At 35.3% G+C, this 19,318-nt stretch overlaps 1 protein-coding gene across 1 annotated transcript in view; it reads right to left on the bottom strand.

Annotated features, from left to right (window-relative positions):
* CRYBG3 (crystallin beta-gamma domain containing 3) overlaps positions 1-19,318 on the bottom strand; it is a 127,728-nt gene that overhangs the window by 40,903 nt on the left and 67,507 nt on the right. The window contains exons 9-15 of the mRNA XM_010358778.2: positions 18,736-18,850; positions 17,800-17,835; positions 14,219-14,352; positions 11,132-11,258; positions 5,828-5,970; positions 5,585-5,711; positions 4,349-4,381 (exon numbers count right to left, since the gene is read on the bottom strand). Of these exons, the coding sequence (XP_010357080.2) occupies positions 4,349-4,381; positions 5,585-5,711; positions 5,828-5,970; positions 11,132-11,258; positions 14,219-14,352; positions 17,800-17,835; positions 18,736-18,850 (715 nt within the window). The remainder of the gene's footprint in view (positions 1-4,348; positions 4,382-5,584; positions 5,712-5,827; positions 5,971-11,131; positions 11,259-14,218; positions 14,353-17,799; positions 17,836-18,735; positions 18,851-19,318) is intronic.

The following is a 19,318-nucleotide window of genomic DNA, read 5'->3' as shown; positions in this document are numbered from 1 at the left end:
AGTTTCTGTTGTAGTCCTTGTAGCAGATACAGAGGATAGCAAAGAAATGAAGTCCAAACCAAGACATACTTAGGTTTTTTAACTTAAAGACATATAAAATGTGAGGCTAAAAAGCAAATCACTTTTAACCTCCAAAAAATGCAGAGAAATTTCTCCTGCATGGAAATTCTTAGTAAAAATTAAAGAAAAGCCACATGAGAAGAGAGACATGTTGTCTTGCTCACTAACTACATTCCCAGTTAATTAGTTGTATACTGCTGAACTGAAGATTTATACTTCACCATTTTCACAATGAAGCCATGAAACATCAAATCCTGGACTACTGATAATGCCAGTGAAGCATCTTTCAGATGGTATATATAGTAGCCACCTCCAGTTTTTTGTCTCAGTCTTCATACCCAGAAAAATTAATTAAAATCCATATACACATGCAGAAATAATGTTATAAAGTATCTCTTGATTTGATGGGTTAAAATAGTCTTTGTTCAAACTTTAAAAACTGGGTTAAATGCTTATCTGAGTTTACTAGATGAGATTTGGTGTATGATTCACCCAGAATTAGACCAACTCTACAAAAATATGCCTCATTTTGATCACCTTATCAATCCTCAAAACAGAACAATTCTCATAATAATGTTCTGAGGATCAACCATACAGAAACCAACTCTGAGCTTACTGATTATAATAATTAACTTGTGGTTTCTACTCTTGGTGAAATTAAGTGACAGAGCCTTGGAGAAATTAAGTCCTTGGAAAAACTAGCTGGATAAATGACCATGTTGGCTTCCTTTACAGAACAACGGATAACAAATATACAAAACAACTCAGGTTGCTTAAAACCAAGGCAAATAGACAAACAAGAGATGAGTGTTTTCCAAACTATACCCATCCTTCTGTGCCATATTGGTATGGCTCAATCCCTAACAGCTCCCCAACTGGAAATAGAAGTGAAGGAAAAAAAGTATCCCTCTGGTTTGCTTTTCACATATATTATTGTATTTCTTTCTTAGAACTACCATTTGAGCAGAAATTATCTCCACTATATTATGAAGATTTCACAGAAATTCTTTTTGCTACATAATTTTCATTTATAATATATGCTAACAACATGTGGTAATATATATCTTTAATATAATGTGATAAACTAAAAATGCAATGAACTACTGACAAAACACAGAAGCTGTGCTTACTTATTCTACAATATCAGCATTATTTTTAATGTAATTTTACTTACTCCAATACTAAAATAATTTCTATGAGAAACTTTCTTCCCTGTCTAACTAAGACTTTCTCTAGCCCTTTGAGCCTCCCTCATAGAAATATGTTGATTATTAAGGAAAAGTCTTGTTTCTATTCTTCTATTACATCACATCTTTCTCATACTGTAGTGTTATATATTTCTCATATTGGTTATATATTGTACAATGATTTCATTTCCCTTATTAATCATAAAGGTTTTCTTTACTGAAATAATTCTTCCTAAGTATTTCTGTGATTTGGCGCCTATAAAAATGATCTGGTTAAAGTGCTACAAAGAAGTGTTTTCTCTTTACTGCTTGTAAATCTTACTGTATTGCCTAAAGCTGTCATTTTCCTATCCCCTATACATGAAAACAGTAGCAACAATTATTACAGATCCTGTGATCACTTTAAAATTCAGTGAGGCTAAATTATCCAATATAAGAAAATACCTAGTTGTTTTTCTTGGTGAGAATCATGCATAAAATGGAACAGGGGCTCAATATTTAAATAAATCCAAACATTTAATTATATCTGGAAATAACCTTTAAAAAGATTCTAGAAACAAAAAGTACTTGGCTGAGTCAAAGGGGAGAACTGGTTAGAATTTCTAGAGAATGATGCCTAATTACAACCGCCTCTGAAAACCAAATTCACTGTTATAAGATTTAATCTAGTATTAGATTCCAATATTCAGGACTTGTGGTAAGAGAGATGATGACGATATGCAGATAATACATATTCTGTTTGGTTTTTGTTTGGGAGGGAAATAAAAAAAAAAGTCACTTGCTAACGGTGAAGAATTCTATAGCGATCCTGTATATCTTGAGTTGCTAATTAGACACAATGACCAAGCTTCAGCCTTCAGAAAAAAAAAAATCTTCTCAATAAAAGGTGGTGTACTCTGCATGTTCTCACTCATAAGTGGGGGTTGAACATTGAGAACATATGGGGACAGAGAAGGGAACAACACACACCAGGGCCTGCTGGGGAGTGAGGGGTGAGAGGAGGGAACTTAGAGGACTGGTCAATAGGTCCAGCAAACCACCATAGTACACGTATACCTATGTAACAAACCTGCACGTTCTGTACATGTATCCCACCCCCCTTTTTTTAGAAGAAATAAAGACAAAAAAAATTAAAACAAAATAAAACTTTCCTAATCCCAAAACAAAAAATAAAATTAAAAAATAAAAGGTGGCATTCCACCAATATCTCAAATAAGCCACATCTCCTCATGATATGTTTCCAGAACAGTCATTAACAATATTTTCAATCATCATAACACTCATAATGTATACTAATCCCTATACACCTACATTTTCTGGCTTTTCCCCTCTTAGGTTGCTTAACGTTCCCCTTAAAATCACCAGCATAAAAAAATTCCCTCTCTTGACTTGAGCTCTGAAATGAAGCTTCCTCCTCATTCCTCAGGGAAAATTAGTACCCCATCTGAACACAGCATCTGTATTGCCAATCTGGCTGTTGTAACTACTGCCTGTTGAAGAGAAAATACTTTCTAGTTATTGAACAGAACCAGTGTGTCAGCCAAGATCTGTTTAAGTAAGTATAAACAAGAAGAATGTCTGAAAATTTGATCCACTGAAAATAACAAGACCTTTGATACTGGGTAAACTAAGAATGTTTTGTTCATGTGTTACTAAATATCCAGTTATCATACACCTGTCAGAAATGCTTATTCCACAAGGCAATAACTTAGCCATACCCAGAAAAATGAAGTGGAGCTGATTTCACTGGGCGTTTTCTGCGGCTTCCTCTCTTCCAGTTAGACTGGAAATACTATAAAGAAAATCCTCCCAGCAATCTGCCCCAAACAAGGAAGTCCATAAAAAAAGAACAAGGAGGTAGGAGCAGGAGAAACAGAGATTTAAAAAACAAGGCTTTTTATCTGTACTTAGAACTCAAAAAATGTGCAGTTTGAAATAATTTCTCTTTCTTCTATCTACTCATGTTGTTTTGATTCATGTGAAAAAAACACTTTAAAAATCCACAGTTGGGAGTTTTCAAAATTTCAAAATAAAAATCTGGCAGGAAGTGTCTCTAAATACAACAACTCAATTATATTCAGAAAGGAAATGTTCCCAATAGGCCTGAGCTAATCAGAAAATAATAAAACCCAAAAGCATTGTGAATGGAAACATGGTTAAACTAAGCTGGTCTGAAATAAACACTGACATGAATATGAAAAACATACACATTCAGAGAAAAACACTGAGCATTATGTAAAGGCAGCAAATGCCAAATATTTAAAAGTAATCACTATATTTGGCTTTCTGACAATTTTTCTGAATTTGTAATTTAAAATAAAACAAAGGAAGCAATGTCTCTCACCCCCTCTTCCTTCTATAGTTGTACTGCTCGTATGATGATTATGTCTTTATTTGATGTAAAACCCTAAACATGTGGTTTTGTCAAGTGTGGTCCGTACTAGAAACGTCTCTTTTGCTACTTCTAGTTGTGTATATGGCACTTACTTAAATTCTGAATCTCAGATTTATTATCTAAAAATGGGAGTAATACTGACCTTACGGACTTATTAGAAATGTTAAATAGGTACAATTTCTAGCCCTCAGTAGAAAATAAACAAATGTTGGGCTCCAAAGTATTGTCCAGTTCCCTTTAAACAATTACTACAGTAGAAATGAATATAGGGTTTCAAGTTCACTAGCTCAGAAATATTTGATTATAGGTATTAGAAATACATGTACATAACAAGCATGCCAAGACAGTGACTTTTCCATGGTAAGTTTGCTCTTCCAGAGATAAATATAATATTCTATGAAGAATGTGACACTGAAGAAAGAATGGACGATGGGAAAGAAAGACTGCCAGAAGTTCAAAATGACCCTAAAGTGGTCATAGCTACAGCTCTGTCAGGAGAAAACAAAAGGAAGTGTGACAAACCCAGTCTAATACAACCACTGACAAAGATGTAAATTCTTCTGCTCATAGATACCAAGTGCAATATAATCTGCTCTGCCAGAGAGACACATAAAAGTTATCTGCAGAAAAGAGAAAGATTTGAGAGAAAGGGTATAAATGCTTTTAGTAAACAATTTAACAATTATAAGAATATTTTTAAACATACCAAATGCGGAGGTTCATTTATCCCAAGTGGTTCCTGAAAACATATTAAAACATTTTCAAAATTGTAATCACATAATCTTAGTTGTCTTTTTGAAAGTTTTGAAAATATCCTTTGAAAAAAATTTTTTTTTCTTTTTTTTTTTTTACTTGCTTTTCTGAGAGAATATTCCTCTGTTGTCCAGGCTGGGGTACAGTGACACAGTCCCAGCTCACTGCACCCTTGATCTTCAGGACTCAAGTGATCCTCCCAACTCAGCCTCCCAAGTAGCAGGGACTACAGTCATGTGCCACCACGTCCAATTAATTTTGCTTATTTTTTGTAGAGAGGAGCACTGTGTTGCTCAGGCTGGTCTCAAACTACCAGGCTTTAGCGATCTTTTACCTTGGCCTCCCAAAGTGCTGGGATTGCACACCTGTGCCACTGCAACCAGCTTGAAAAAATTTTTTGATGGTTTGACCTATTTATGAGACTCTTTGAATTGGCTATGGCTCTCAAATAACCTACTGAATTCTCTTATAATAATTTTAGTATTTATAACTAATTCACTTTTAAGTAATATTATAGGTGGAAGAAAAATATGGCCTAGTGCCCATTACAAAGAAGGAGTGTGAATTTCTGAACATTATCTCATGGGCACTCTTATTGTTCTGCAGGGTTTATTATCCAAACTGGCCACACTCTTCTACAACTTCATGAATTTGCATACAAGGAGATTATTCCTTCTTTGTGAAATGCCCTTTCTGCCTAGAAAAATTGCTTTTATCCTTTACACTATCACTCAATTCACCAATACATCCTATTCTGAGGCAAAGTCTTCAATTCCCCAGGCACCGAGTGTTCCCTTTCCCTGCTCCCCTGCACTGCCTACACACTTCATTTTCTCACTAATCATACTACCATTAATTGTCCATACATCTATCTCCTCTGAGAGACAGAGAACCATCAGGACAGTCTTATTCAATTCTTATCTTCAGTGATTAGCATAGTGTCCAACACATCAGAGACACTAAATAAATGCTGTTAAGTGAATGAACTGATCAAATTACGAAGTCATCTCGTTCATGTGTTAATATCTACTACTCTATGGAGTCTACAGAAATTCAATTGCTATTGCATTTTCTTTCTATATACACACATGACATCATTCAACAACTCCACTTTTAAAAAGTGTTTTCCACATATTCAATTGCATACTATTACATGATGCAGCATTGGCTATATTCATACTTCGCTCACCAGTTGGATTGGTCGTATCGACATGATTATATTATTTGATCCTCCCCAGTCAAAAAAGCATTTGTATTTCCCTTTTTCTAAAATGTATTGTTCTCCACAGAAGAACTTTTGCTGGTAGGCAACCCATCTAGTAGGGAAAAAAGAAAAAACAAAAAAATAAAAACATGTGATATACAATTGAGCAAACAACAATTTTAAATACCAAAGACTCTCTCAAGTTTCTTAGAGGAGGGGGCAACTTACACTCCACTTTTAACATGAATGGATCTTGTTTTACTGCCAAAGCCGATTTCTTCCAAATCAGAAATTTCCTGATTTGTAATGTCAATAAACTTCCCACTTTCTAGGTCAGATTCAAACAGTGTGACAGAAGATTCTATAAAATTCTAAAAGGAAAAAGAGGAAAGTTTAGGAAAACATACATATTCTGTTTTATGGACTGCTATTATCTTAGCAAAATATCACATACTGATGGGGCAATTTTTACACAGATAACTCCAGGAACAATTTTAGATGGCCCCGGAAACAATTTTATAGTTATTACTTCCACATAGTTCAAAGGAAAAAATCAGCCTGAATTTACTTTAATTGGGAAGATATAACATTTTTATACAAATAGTTATTTAAAGTTAGTAATTTAAATAGTTTAGTTATATAAACAGTAAATTGCTGAGACTTATAGGCGATCATAAGCAACACTAATTGCCAAGGAAACTAGTCTCACTTGTGCCTAAGGAACAAAAACTATATGAAACAAAAGTAAATAGTGTACTTTGGCAATGTGTGACAGGATTTTATGAGCTTAAATATAATAGGAAAAATACATATAATTTGCTTAACAAAAGATGCTCATTAAAAAATTAAAATGATGGGAAATTAGAAAAATTTATAGTGAGTCAACACATTTAAAACAAAGACAGAAAATCTCTATGACTCAAATAGACTTTTGGCAAAAGACCAAGTTCATGAAAGAGAAAATAAATATGCAAATGTCTAATTTCATTAGTTACTTAAAGAAATTCAAACTAAAACAATTAGATAAAACTTTCACTTTTTTTTTTTTTTTTTTTTTTGAGATGCTCTTGTTGCCCAGGCTGCAGTGCATTGGTGTGATCTCAGCTCACTGCAAACTCCGCCTCCCAGGTTCAAGCAATTCTCCTGCCTCAGCCTCCCCAGTAGCTAGGATTAAAGGCATGTGCCACCACGCCTTGCTAATTTTTTATTTTTAGTAGAGATGGGGTTTCTCCATGTTAGTCAGGCTGGTCTTGAACTCCCGACTTCAGGTGATGCGCCCGCCTTGGTCTCCCAAAGTGCTGGGATTACAGGCATGAGTCACTGCGCCCTGCCAGAACTTTCACTTGGCTGGAGTGCTGTGGCGCAATCTCCTTTCACTGCAAGCTCCGCCTCCCAGGTTCCTGACATTCTCCTGCCTCAGCCTCCTGAGTAGCTGAGACTACAGTTGCCCGCCACCATGCCTGGCTAATTTTTTGTATTTTTAGTAGAGATGGGGTTTCACCGTGTTAGCCAGGATGGTCTCAATCGCCTGACTTCGTGATCTGCCCGCCTGGGCTTCCCAAAGTGCTGGGATTACAGGCATGAACCACCGTGCCTGGCCCAAAACTTGCATTTCTTAAAGAAAGATCTAAAAGTTCAGTTTTGTCAAAACATTGCTGATGCAAACAAGATTAAACATCTATTTTAGAAAATGACTTAAAAAATAGTTTAAAAAGAAACTGTTCACACTCTCTGACCCTGTAATTCCTTTTTGAATTAAGAAGTCTCCTAAGGGAACTAAATGGTGAGAAACTTGTATGCAAAAATGTATTATTTACAATAGTGAAAAATTGTAAACAACGTAAACGTCCAATGGTTTAATACGCCTTTTACTTTAATAAGCCTTTTACTTCATCCGTCACTTGATGGAATATTAAATATAATTAAGAGTTTTTAACCAACTAACAGAATAAAGTCCAGGGTAAGCCCTATGAGATGACTAGATTACTACCATTGCTGCTTTTCTACACAATTAAGTAACTGCCAAAGTCACCTAGATTTAAATGTAGCTCTTCTGCTTGAGACTGAGGAACAATGATGGAACCTTAAAAACTGTATTCCATTTTATATTTTAAAGCACTTGCGTAAGTTAGTAGAATCTCAGGTACAGTACTGCCTACTACTAAGAGAACACTACTGAGCAATTGCCTCAGGCCCAAAGATAAGTCTTAAGGATCAGTAATTTGATTACTTTTAAATTCCACAAAATCCCTCAGCTGAGTCCTTGCATTACAATCTCCAGAGGGCAATGTGACATGAGACATTGCTGGAGATCTATCAGATCTAAATTAATGTATCCATTAATTTTAGGAGAAAAAAATGGTCTCCGCTGCATACCAACCCGATGTCGAAGGTCTGAAAAGAGGCCTAAAGTCTGAAAATCGCAACAAAAGCAAATATAAAATTAATCTAGTATAAAACTAGGGAAAAACAAGCACACCAAGAAAGTGTTATTGAGGAAGTCAAGGAATAAAAATTCCCCAGTCCCTGGAGCCTAAATACTGCTATATTCCTTTTAGTCCTTGCCTTAAAAAAAAGAAAAGAAAAAAAAATCAACTCCAATGTATTTGAATGACTCATTTGGAATTAGGAACACATTTCTGGTTGTCCACTCCAAAGCAGTCCATGACACAGATCACATGATCCCTAAGGAACATGTCCGGTATTTGACCTTTGTAGATCCAGAGTGTTCCATATACTGGAGCCAGGACATGTGAAAACTGTATTGCACCATGCAGCTCTTCTATCTGTCCTCTAGTGTATTTTATATCACTTCAATGGAGATCTAAATGCAGTGCTTCACTCTTCCCCAGGCTGGAGACATCTCAGCCACTGTATGGGGTAACAATGTCTCACATCAACTCTACCTATTAAGTCACAGAGGGCTGTCACAACTATAAGAATTTAAGAACTCCTTTCCAATAATAATGCTGTGTCTGGGGAATATACAATTTTTCTAAGTATAATTTGATAAGCAAGTTTTTAAAGCATGCTCACAATATGTACATATATATTTTATATTGTCTAAATACATGTAGATATTTTAGTGTATTTCATCTGAAAATATTTTAGTGAATGTAAATGCAAATGATAAAGTGTCTGAAAATCATGTATTAATTATATGTGTATATTGGTCTGTAATGTGACCCTGTATTTATAGCTACAAATGAAATGCTAGTAAGTCTGAATGAAATCCAGTTTTTTATTGTTAAGGTACTTTTTAAGTTTAAGTATTTTGGAGCAATGGAAAATGGATAATCTCACATGGGCTCTAGAGTAAGACAGACTTGCCCTCAAATCACAGGTCTACACTTGGGCACAGTACTTAAACTCTTAGACAATCAGTTTCTGTATCTCTAAGACAGGAATCATAAGAGTCTCCAATTCAGAGTCTGTGAAGATTAGTACAAATATGCATATAAAGCCATTAGTAAGTTCTTCATAAATGTTAAGATTATTATGAGGATTATAACATCTTTAGCTATGAGCTAACAACTAATATTTTAATTGTTAAAAAATCTAATTTAAGGAGGACAGAAGAGAACATACTGTTTGAAGGGTATTTTTACTTATATATTAAAAAAAAAAAAACGGCCAGGTGTGGTGGCTTATGCCTGCAATCCCAGCACTTTGGGAGGCTGAGGCGGGTGGTGGGTGGGTCATGAGGTCAGGAGATCGAGACTATCCTGGCTAACATGGTGAAACCCCATCTCTACTAAAAATACAAAAATTAGCCAGGCGTGGTGGCGGGCGCTTGTAGTCCCAGCTACTCAGGAGGCTGAGGCAGGAGAATGACATGAACCCAGGAGGCGGGGCTTGCAGTGAGCCGAGATTGCCACTGGACTCCAGCCTGGGCAAGAGAGCGAGACTCCATCTCAAAAAAAAAAAAAAAAAAACCCAAAAAACCTGTCATCATTTTTGTACATGCCCAAAACTTTTGTTTGCAGTAGTAATTAGCATGTTGGTTTCTGCTATTTTTTCTATTATGTATTTTAGCCTCTGTCTGTATCAAATATCTCTTAATTATTTAGCTATGTAGTTGCAATATTTGTAACTTTCCACATTTTCTACTACTGGGGGATTTCAACTAGTGACTTGGGGTTTGGTCTTTTGTTATGCTTGCTTTAAAGTAATCTTTAGAAGACACCATCAAATTCAGGGATGAACATTTCTAGCATTAGCAATGCGCCACCCAACTTTTTCTTAAAGAAGCTGGGAGAGAATTTTAATTATTCAATACTGGGTGGACGATGCTTTGAATAATGAGCCATGATTTCCTCAGTGTACATGGTCACAAATGATCTAAAGCATAAAGAAGGCTCTGTCTTGCTTTGTCTTGCTTACCTTTTAGATATCAAGACATGGCTAAATAAAGAAAAATCCCATGGCCCTTGTGCAGTACAATTGTAGACTAAATATATCACAAATTATTTATCTATTGCTCAAGCAATCCCAGTGCCTAATCTTCAGTGGATTGTTTTATAGTTCTTTCAGGTAGAATTAGTTTCCAACTCATTTGGTACAGTCACCAGAAAGATCTTTCTAAGTCATTAATGTAATCATGCTTACTAGGCCTAAAATCCATCAACAGTTCATGGTCAACTCAGGAAAAAAAAATCTGAACTCCTCAATATGGTCCTTCATTATCTGGCTTTAGACTCATCTTTCCAAAGTTCTCCCTAACATCCCGAGTTAACCACATTTCCCTAAATATGGCAAAATTTCGCTTACATGAGGGTTTCTCAATCTCAGCACTGTTAATATTTGGGACCCTGTAATTCTTTGTTGTTGGGGGCTGTCCTTCACATTCTTGGGGTTTGGCAGCAACCGTTGCCTCTGCCCTGCAGGAGTAGCACCCTTGCTCCTGATATGACAATCCAAAATGTCTCCAGACATTGCCAAAGGCCCCCTAAGGGGTAAAATCACCCCCAGCTGAGAATCAATGGCTTATAACCTTGACTTTACACATTAACGTGTTAATCTCTTGCTAAACAGGCACCTACCTTTTTCCTTCACCCTGTTCTAGAACTTCTTCACTTGGTTAACTCTTTTTTGAACTTGAAATTTCAGCCAGCTGTCCTCTTTTCCATGAAGCCTTCTCTATTCAAGTGGGGATAAATGACCAACTGACCTTTTTCTGGGAACCCTGAGTACTGTGTACTTAATACAATCATAGCCAAGCAATACCAAACATTTATATAAGTGCTATCTTCCTTACCAGACTGCCTGCTGTGTAAATGTGGGGGCTGAGTCTGGCCACTCCTGGCATCTAACAAAGAAGGTACTCAAAAAATGATTATGGAAACAATGGGTGAAAAGTTAAAAAAAAATCCATAATAATCATTGCAGTTAAGAAAAATAGGCAAGTTGCATAAGCAGTTGAGGTTAATGCTCTTCTATTTTATAATCACATGTTCTATCAGGAGTCATGTCCAATTTTTGTGAACAGATTTTTTAAAAGGTAGAACATTAAGGATAAGGAAGCTAACTCACAGCTTGTAAGTACCGGAAAGACAAGATAGGGCCACTTAATGCACCACAAGCATTACTGTCTTCAAAGTCTCCTTCTTCAAGCAGAAACTGCTGGCCTTTAAAATGTTCTTTTTTATAGGCAACCCACCTAGAAGTACAGGGGACACCCAAATGACCCATTAATAAAACTGTAGTCAAGAAAGCAAAACAGAGACAATCAAGATAAACCTCATAGTGGCTCATCTCCATATTGTAAAAAGCAGCACATTAGTTTTGTTTCATTTACAAAGATAGACAAATGGTGTGTGCTTCATAGATCAATAATTTTTATAATTTGGAGGCTTTTCCCAACAAAAGGTTAATTATAGAACTGCAACAGAGCAATGCTTTTTAAATGTTTATGGTGTGACTTGATACTACAGCACAAGGTGGTCAGAGAACAGTGTGTCAAGTAAATATAATACGAAGTGCATAGAGCCAATGAGAAAGGATACAAATTTACATGGAGCTCCAAAGATAATCTTTTTATTTTACTAATTAAGCCATTCTGGAACAACGGAATGACTTTTACATGAAACATTTATTCAGGGTTTAAATCAAGCGAATCTGTCACCAGGCTTCAGTTCTAAAACAAAATACAAGATGGTTTATCAAAGAGGAACCAAGAAATTCTACTGAGCTGTTATTAGCCTCAGGGCCCTACATGTATACAAGGACATCTGTAGATACTTACAGGTGAGAAATGTTGGTCCCACTACTTTCTTGACTTCTAATCTAAAACTATCAGTATAAGACACTGATAAATAGCATGAGTTATTAAGCTCCTCCATAAAGCTTACCTTTTTATAAGCTAAGCCACAGTATCTAATGCAATGTGGGCATAGATGGCTCATGAAACAAGTTGGCCTTCTCAAATCTGCCTTTAGCCACACTGTGTAGTTAGGCTGAGAGCCCCTCCAATAGTGCAGATTCCAAGGGTGACTATTTCTGAGCTCCAGGGTTGGGAACTTTGAAATTCAGGAGCTTGACAAAATAAAGCCTAGGAAGGCTGCCTACTACTGCTTTTTCTTTCTTCACTCCTACTGTGGTTGTGAAGATACAGAAAATATTCCAAATAATTGTTTTCATAGGGCACAAAATAGCAGCCATTAATTGTTACTTCCTCTCCCCTTTCTGTAAGCATAGGTATGATGGTGGGGCACAAGGTCCACATGAATTGGAATAAACCTATAAACCTATTTACACATCTCAGTATATCTGTACTATGGAAATGAACTAACATTATTTTATTCTTCAACTATTATATGAAAATAAATTTCACAAAACAACTTTTAAATTCTAAGCTTTATTTTATGTAAGTGTGGCTACTCAAAACACGCTTTTATTTATATCTGAATGGGAAAAGAAATAAAAGGTATAAAAGACCTTAAAGGATCGATTAAGATTCACAAATTCATTATATGACAGTCTACTAATCATGTACTCAGTTTTTCTTAATAGACTAAGTTTTGGTTAAGATTCACTTTATATATCCATCTGGTATATTTAAAGATAGGTGTTATCTGAGAAAAGTTAAGAAACATTAGTTTTACTTTCCCCAGATTCCTCAAGACGGTTACAGGGATGGAGTCCATGCTACCTACAGATACAATTGAACAACAAAACCAAAAAACGGTAGTAGTTGTGAAAAAATAATCAGCTATTCCTCTTTAAATGGGGACATCACATCTTTCTTCTGCAGTTGTCACAGACAAATGAAAGTTTGCATCCTGCATTACAAGTCATGTTTACTTAGGATTTTTACAAAATATCTATTTTAAAAAAAAACCTTAGAGAATAACAATGTACATCACACAGAATTTTAGCAGATAATTTTCTATGCAGCAGAAAATTGGTTTTAACCTAAGTCAATCTAGTTAATAGGAAAAACATTTAGATCTCAAAGGGAGGAAAAGGCAAAAATATTTTATAGCAGGGTTAACAAGAAACATGTGTGTTCACAAACCAGATAATATTACAAATAAACACAATAAAAATGTGTTTATCCAAACCATATTTGTTCTTCAAGACCCAAATAAAATTGTTAAATTGAAGGACAAGGAAGTGATTAATATGTCAGACTAATAATTGATATAATCTACATATCCAGCATATATAATCTCTTACATTTTTATTTTGACTAGTATGGCTATTACTTAATTTACTGCCAGAAATTGCAAAGTCTAGTTCTCTAAATATAGACCCTTGAGTGATCTCAAACAATTCACTTAACTTTTGTGAATAAACTATTTTAGTAGCATCTTTTACTAGAGTAGCTATTAGCAAAATTATATGATGTTACTGCAAATATCAAGAGATACTGATAATTAAAACAAATTAACATTCCCAAAAAACCAATGTATCAACAGAGAGACAATAGAATGTTTCTAGAGAGATTCCAGCATTGGGTTGACAATGATAAATAAATAATGAGGACAGTTTCTTCTTCATTGTTTCACCTGCCAGGATACAAATATAAAGGTACATCCCAGGCTCATCATCGATTTGGGAGGCTTCTGCCGCAGTAACTGCTGACTAAGACTGGGATGGTAGCAATGATGGTTACACTTGGGATTATATCCAGGGGTTCCTAGAGAGCTTCCTCAAAAACAGTTCAGAGTCCAGGGGGCAACCAATGTCAAAAATCCTTGACTTTGGAAACATACAACCCAGATCCTTTTTTAACAAGGGAAGGCTCACTGCCAAGGTCCTTGGTACGTAAGTCAAGTATGATCAACAGAATAGTGTATAAAAACTGGGGCTCTCATTCACGTTCATAACTTGTGAAAACCTAATTTTATTTTGCAATTCTTATAGTCTATCCTGTGTTCAGAAATATAAGGTGTTGAAGTTTTAGGAACTATTTTCTACATTTAATAGATCTCAAAATCTTTAATAAAAACAAGAGTCCACAGAAAACCATAAGTAACTAATATTTTTTACTTTCCATAATACAGAAGAAATGTATATTTTTAGATTAAAAACGTTGTTTTTGCTTCACTTAGCACATTTTTGTGCTGACCTTCAAAAATAGACTACTAGAGCAAATATTAAAAATACGATACTCACACTCCACCAATGACACGAATTGATCCAATTCTGTGAAAATCTCCATCATTTTTCAAAAAGTTAGGAACAGAATCTATATGCTCACTAAACTCTTTAGCCTGTCCATGGAAGTGAGGTTTTTCATAAATAATAACCTGAAAAAGTATTTAACATGTTTATATTTTAGTATAGATACATATTTACTTAAGTGACACCAAAGACCACAAAATGTACAGGGACTACTATCTATTTTTTTAAATTAATATGAGGAGATTTCAAAAAGTTCACGGAAAAGGTGTATTACAAAAAACTATGCATGGATTGCAAAATTTTTTGCACCAAAATCAACTCCTACTAACTTGTTAGAACACATCTGAACAGGATCTAGTTTGAGGTACTAAGAAGAATGAAACAGAAGTTGGAAAAAAGCCCCTATCAGAGCAATACAAATTTTGCTAAAATTGAAGCAAGAATAAACAAATTTATGGTGAAGCTTGGGTAGAAGAATGGTGAAATCACTGATGATTTACAAAAAGTTTATGGAGACAATGCCCCAAGGAAATCAGCAGTTTACACACAGATAACTCATTTAAGAAGGAAATAGATGATGTTGAAGATGAAGCATGAATCGGCAGACCATCCACATCAATTTGAAAGGAAAAAATTCATCTTATTTGAACTCTAGTTGAAAAGGATTGATAATTAACTGCAGAAACAATAGCCAACACCACAGATATCTCAGTTAGTTCAGCCTGCACAATTTCGACTGAAAAATTAAAGTTGAGCAAACTTTCCATTCTATAGGTACCAAGACCATTATGCTCTGATCAGCTGCAGATGAGAGCAGAGCCTTCAACTGAAAATTTAAAAAATGGGATAAAGATCCTGAAGCATTTCTTCAAACAATTGTAACAGGAGATGAAACATGGCTTTACCTGTATGATCCTGAAAACAGCACAATCAAAGCAATGGCTACCAAAAGGTGGAAGTGATCCAGTCAAAGCAAAAGTAGGCCAGTTAACGGCAAGGGTTGTGGCAACAGTTTTTTGGGATGTTCAAGGCATTTTGTTTGTTGGTTTTCTGGATGGCCAAAGAACAACATCTGTTTATTATGAAAGTGTTTTGAAAAAGTTAGCCAAAGCTTTAGCAGAAAAACAACCAGGGAAGCTTCACCAGGAAGTCATTCTCTACCACAGCAATGCTCCCATTCATTCTCTCCTCAAACAAGGTCAATTTCCCAAGAGTTTCCATGAGAAATCATTAGGCATCCACCTTACACTCCTGAATTGCCTCCTTCTGGTTTCTTCCTAATCTTAACGAAAATTCTAAAGGGAACCCATTTTCCTTCAGTTAATAATGTAAAAAAGATTGCATTGACATAGTTAATTCACCAAGACCCTCAGTTCTTTAGGGATGGACTAAATAGCTGGTATGACTGCTTACAAAAGTGTCTTGACAGTGACGAAGCTTATGATGAAAAATAAGGTCTACATTTTCATATTTTAATTCCATTTTTTCCATGAACATTTTGAAGTCCCCTCATGTATACTTACAGTATAGCACAATGTTGGATATTCACAAAGAATATGTGAGTCTTTATCATCATAAAGGTAAAATATCTTATTTAATAATAAGTTTCTCTCATATTATAATAATATACCTGAGTATGATTACATTGTTTTGGTCACCCAAATACTAGGACCATCTCATAGGGTAAACTGCCTTATAACTAACTGATTCTTGAATTATCTTTGTAAGTATATCCCTGTGTTCAGAATTTAATATAGACCTTCCTTCTACTTACTGAATTTCCCCTAAAGAACTCTCTTGAGATTCCAGGATATAACAATAAATTATCTATTGACTTTTAAAAATACATACTGTTTCTTACAACTAACTACTTCTATGGCCTACTATTCATTGAGAAGAAACAGACATGCAAATTTTAGAATTTAAATACAAAACTTACTTAAAAATAAGAAATTATCGAAAAATATTATTTCTAAAGACTGGATATTTGATTTAAATTGAGGGGATGCAATACGTATTGTCAGAAACAAATTTCTGGCATTTACTTCAAATTTGGATTGGAATAGTATTTCTCCTTTACTATTTTGCTGTTTTTTTCCTTCTCAAATACCAGCTGCATTAAGTATGAGGAAGTGACAACAGCATTTATCTACCCACATTCTCTCACTTGGTCCTATTTGTGGGTAATGGAATAATTTGTGCACAAATGTCAACTCAATATCTTGCCAAATAAACCCCATGCTTAAAAACACTAAATCAAAAAGGTTATAGCTGCCTTATGACTCAAAACTGATAATATTAGGGAAAATTTATATAGTACTGATCCTGCACTTTTCCACGTTAGGTTTGCACTGGGTACTATATTTGAAATGACAAAGTTTTATTTGGGTTTAATACATGTTACATATGCTGACCACATTCAAACTCAGTAAGAAATACAAATTCTTTGGTGAGTAAGCCACAAATTAATATCAAACGACTTATAAATTGTGATTACCAATCCATTCATGTACACCTACAACTTATCAAACTGCAAATGTCCAAGGAAGATCCAGCCTGTCACAACTGAAGTCCTGATTGACCAGACTAGGAGACGTGAGACAGAAGGCATTCAGACAGCACCACAGCTCATTCTACATCTTTTACATCTTGACTGCAAATAGAATCACCTAGGACTCTTTGGAAATTGTTGACCATGGCCCAAACTAATATGGTATCTCTGGGAGTGCAGCCCAGGCTCAAGCATCTTTTAAAATTCCAATATGTATAATTTCAACACACAGTCAAAGTATATTAGATACACTTAGACACAAGTTTTAAAAGACTCCATCGATGTATCTGAGAGAATAGAAGTCAGTTCCATAAATGAGAAAGCCCAAAAATGGGAGAGTTGAAGGAGTTGTGTCTTGTTTTAAAGAAGAGGAAGACAAATGAATCCCTGCTTCCACACCTGCCTCTGCAGGTGCTGTAACCAAATTACAGGCAGGCCTGTTTGCATCTTTTATCACTGTACTGGTTTGCCTTCTCTCTCTAAAAATACTTTGTAATTCTGTTTCCTCCTTTCTTTCCCTGAATTTGCTTGATCCTGGCACCACTGCCACCCGTTTTCATTGCCTCGCGTCTACTCTTCCCTTTGGATGCTCATACTTACAAACTGCCATCTATCTGTAAGAGTTACCTACACTTCCTTTTGATCAGCCTTGATCACCTTCCTAAGCATCACTCCCAAAGGCCTGCTAGATACCTCCACTTTAATAACTACCTGCTATCTCAAGTCCCCTCCTCCAAAACAAAAATCAAACCTATCACCTTTCCACCCCACAGCAGAAATCTAGTGAGTCTGACTGATTTATTGGTACAGACCTCCATCCTTGCAGGCTGATCCCACTCTCCATTCACAGCCACAGGGTGGACCCTCATCAAACATTTTGTGCATTCACTTCCCACCTCCCCCAAATCCATTAGCTAAGTATAATCATATGTGGAGGTACTTTTTATTCCAATAACTCAAAATACCTAAATATTAATCCTGAGACTCTTTAGCCTGCTACAAAAATCAGTTCAAGACTTACCTTTAAGTTCATGGGCATTTCCACTTTCAGTCCACCCTTAAGATGACAAGATAGTTTGACATTAGACAGGTAAATATTTAAAATATTTGAATGTAATATCTGAAAGTGATATATGTAGGTTACATAAAAATCTAATCAGTGAAGATTACACATCAGTCAAATTTAAATTGTGCTAAATTTTAAATTTTAAATATAGAACTCTACAGTAGTCAAAACCAAGTTATAGTGTTCCTCGTCAATGTAGATGGGGCAAGAAATCTTAAGGATACACTTTCCAGATTACAACTACTATGAGGAAGGAAACTGAGCTTTAGTCCTTGACTACACATGACCAATTTAATCCCACTTCAGAGTGTCCCAAAAAGAAGAGTGGTATTGCTAGTAAACTTAGAAATCTCATTCAGCAGAGTAGATTTCTTAGCCAGCTAATCCAAAAGTCTTCCCTACAATTATTTGGGCTTTCTAAATTAGAGCACTGAGCTAACCACACTAACCTTTCCAAGTTCAACCAACACTTTTGATCACATGCATTGTCTTTGTGATCTCAAAGTTGCACAGCATGAAAAGTAACTTTTTCCCTACAAAAACCCCAATTCTGTAGGTTTTTTTTTTTGTTTCATGTGCTACTCCACATTGTGATATTTCTTAAAATGTTTTAGTTTGTCCTAGTGGCTATGTTTTTAAAGGACACAGACTAACCAAAAATGGTTTATCACATAGCCAATGTTTAATTGAACAGTTTGCCACTCAAGTAAATGTTTGCAACCAAAAAGAAATACTGTAAATACTGAAGGCACTACAGTACAATAGTTTGCCAATTCAGTGGTACACATATTCACTTCTTGAGATTGAGATGCAAGAGCAACCATCATGGTTATTTAATTTTGGATTCATGGGTACTTGGGAAAAGGAATGCTTCTTTTTAAATTTGCTTACCATTTGAAGCGGATGTAATGATTTCATTTCTCCTGTAGAAATCTCAAAGAGCCCATGGTCTTCCTCCAGAACTGTAGCTTGTCCCTTAAAATTAATATCTGGGTAGGCAAGCCAACTATATAAAAATAGATAGTTAGTTAAAGTATAACAGTACTGATTCAGTCCGGTTCGGTAAGTAAAAAGTGCTATCAAAAAAAAAAAAAAAAAAAAAATCCTCCATCACAGAATTACACTAGTAAAACACACTCAAAGTGAGAGCCAGACATATAACGATAACCGTTACCATGTTATTAAGTATTTACATTCACACATTATCCATCCTATAATAAGCTATCTAGCCTTAATAAGTCTAATATGTTTTCCAATCATTAGGCATTACTTTTATTTTTCCGATACCTAAAACATGTGACACCTTTAATTCAAGTGGGAAATAATTAGAAAATCAAAACAAATTTTACTATATTCCATTCTTTTTTAAACTGGAACAATCAGAGGCAGGGATTGCACAAGGTGTTTTACACTTTGAGCCACATTTTTAGAATCAATATCAGTTCTATTGGCTGCCTAAGGAAGAGTATTTGCA

The sequence above is a fragment of the Rhinopithecus roxellana genome, chromosome 1 (assembly GCF_007565055.1).
Source record: "Rhinopithecus roxellana isolate Shanxi Qingling chromosome 1, ASM756505v1, whole genome shotgun sequence".
Taxonomy (NCBI): Eukaryota; Metazoa; Chordata; class Mammalia; order Primates; family Cercopithecidae; genus Rhinopithecus; species Rhinopithecus roxellana.
The sequence above is the reverse complement of the archived record's forward strand: the minus strand, read 5'-3'. Positions and strand labels throughout refer to the sequence as shown.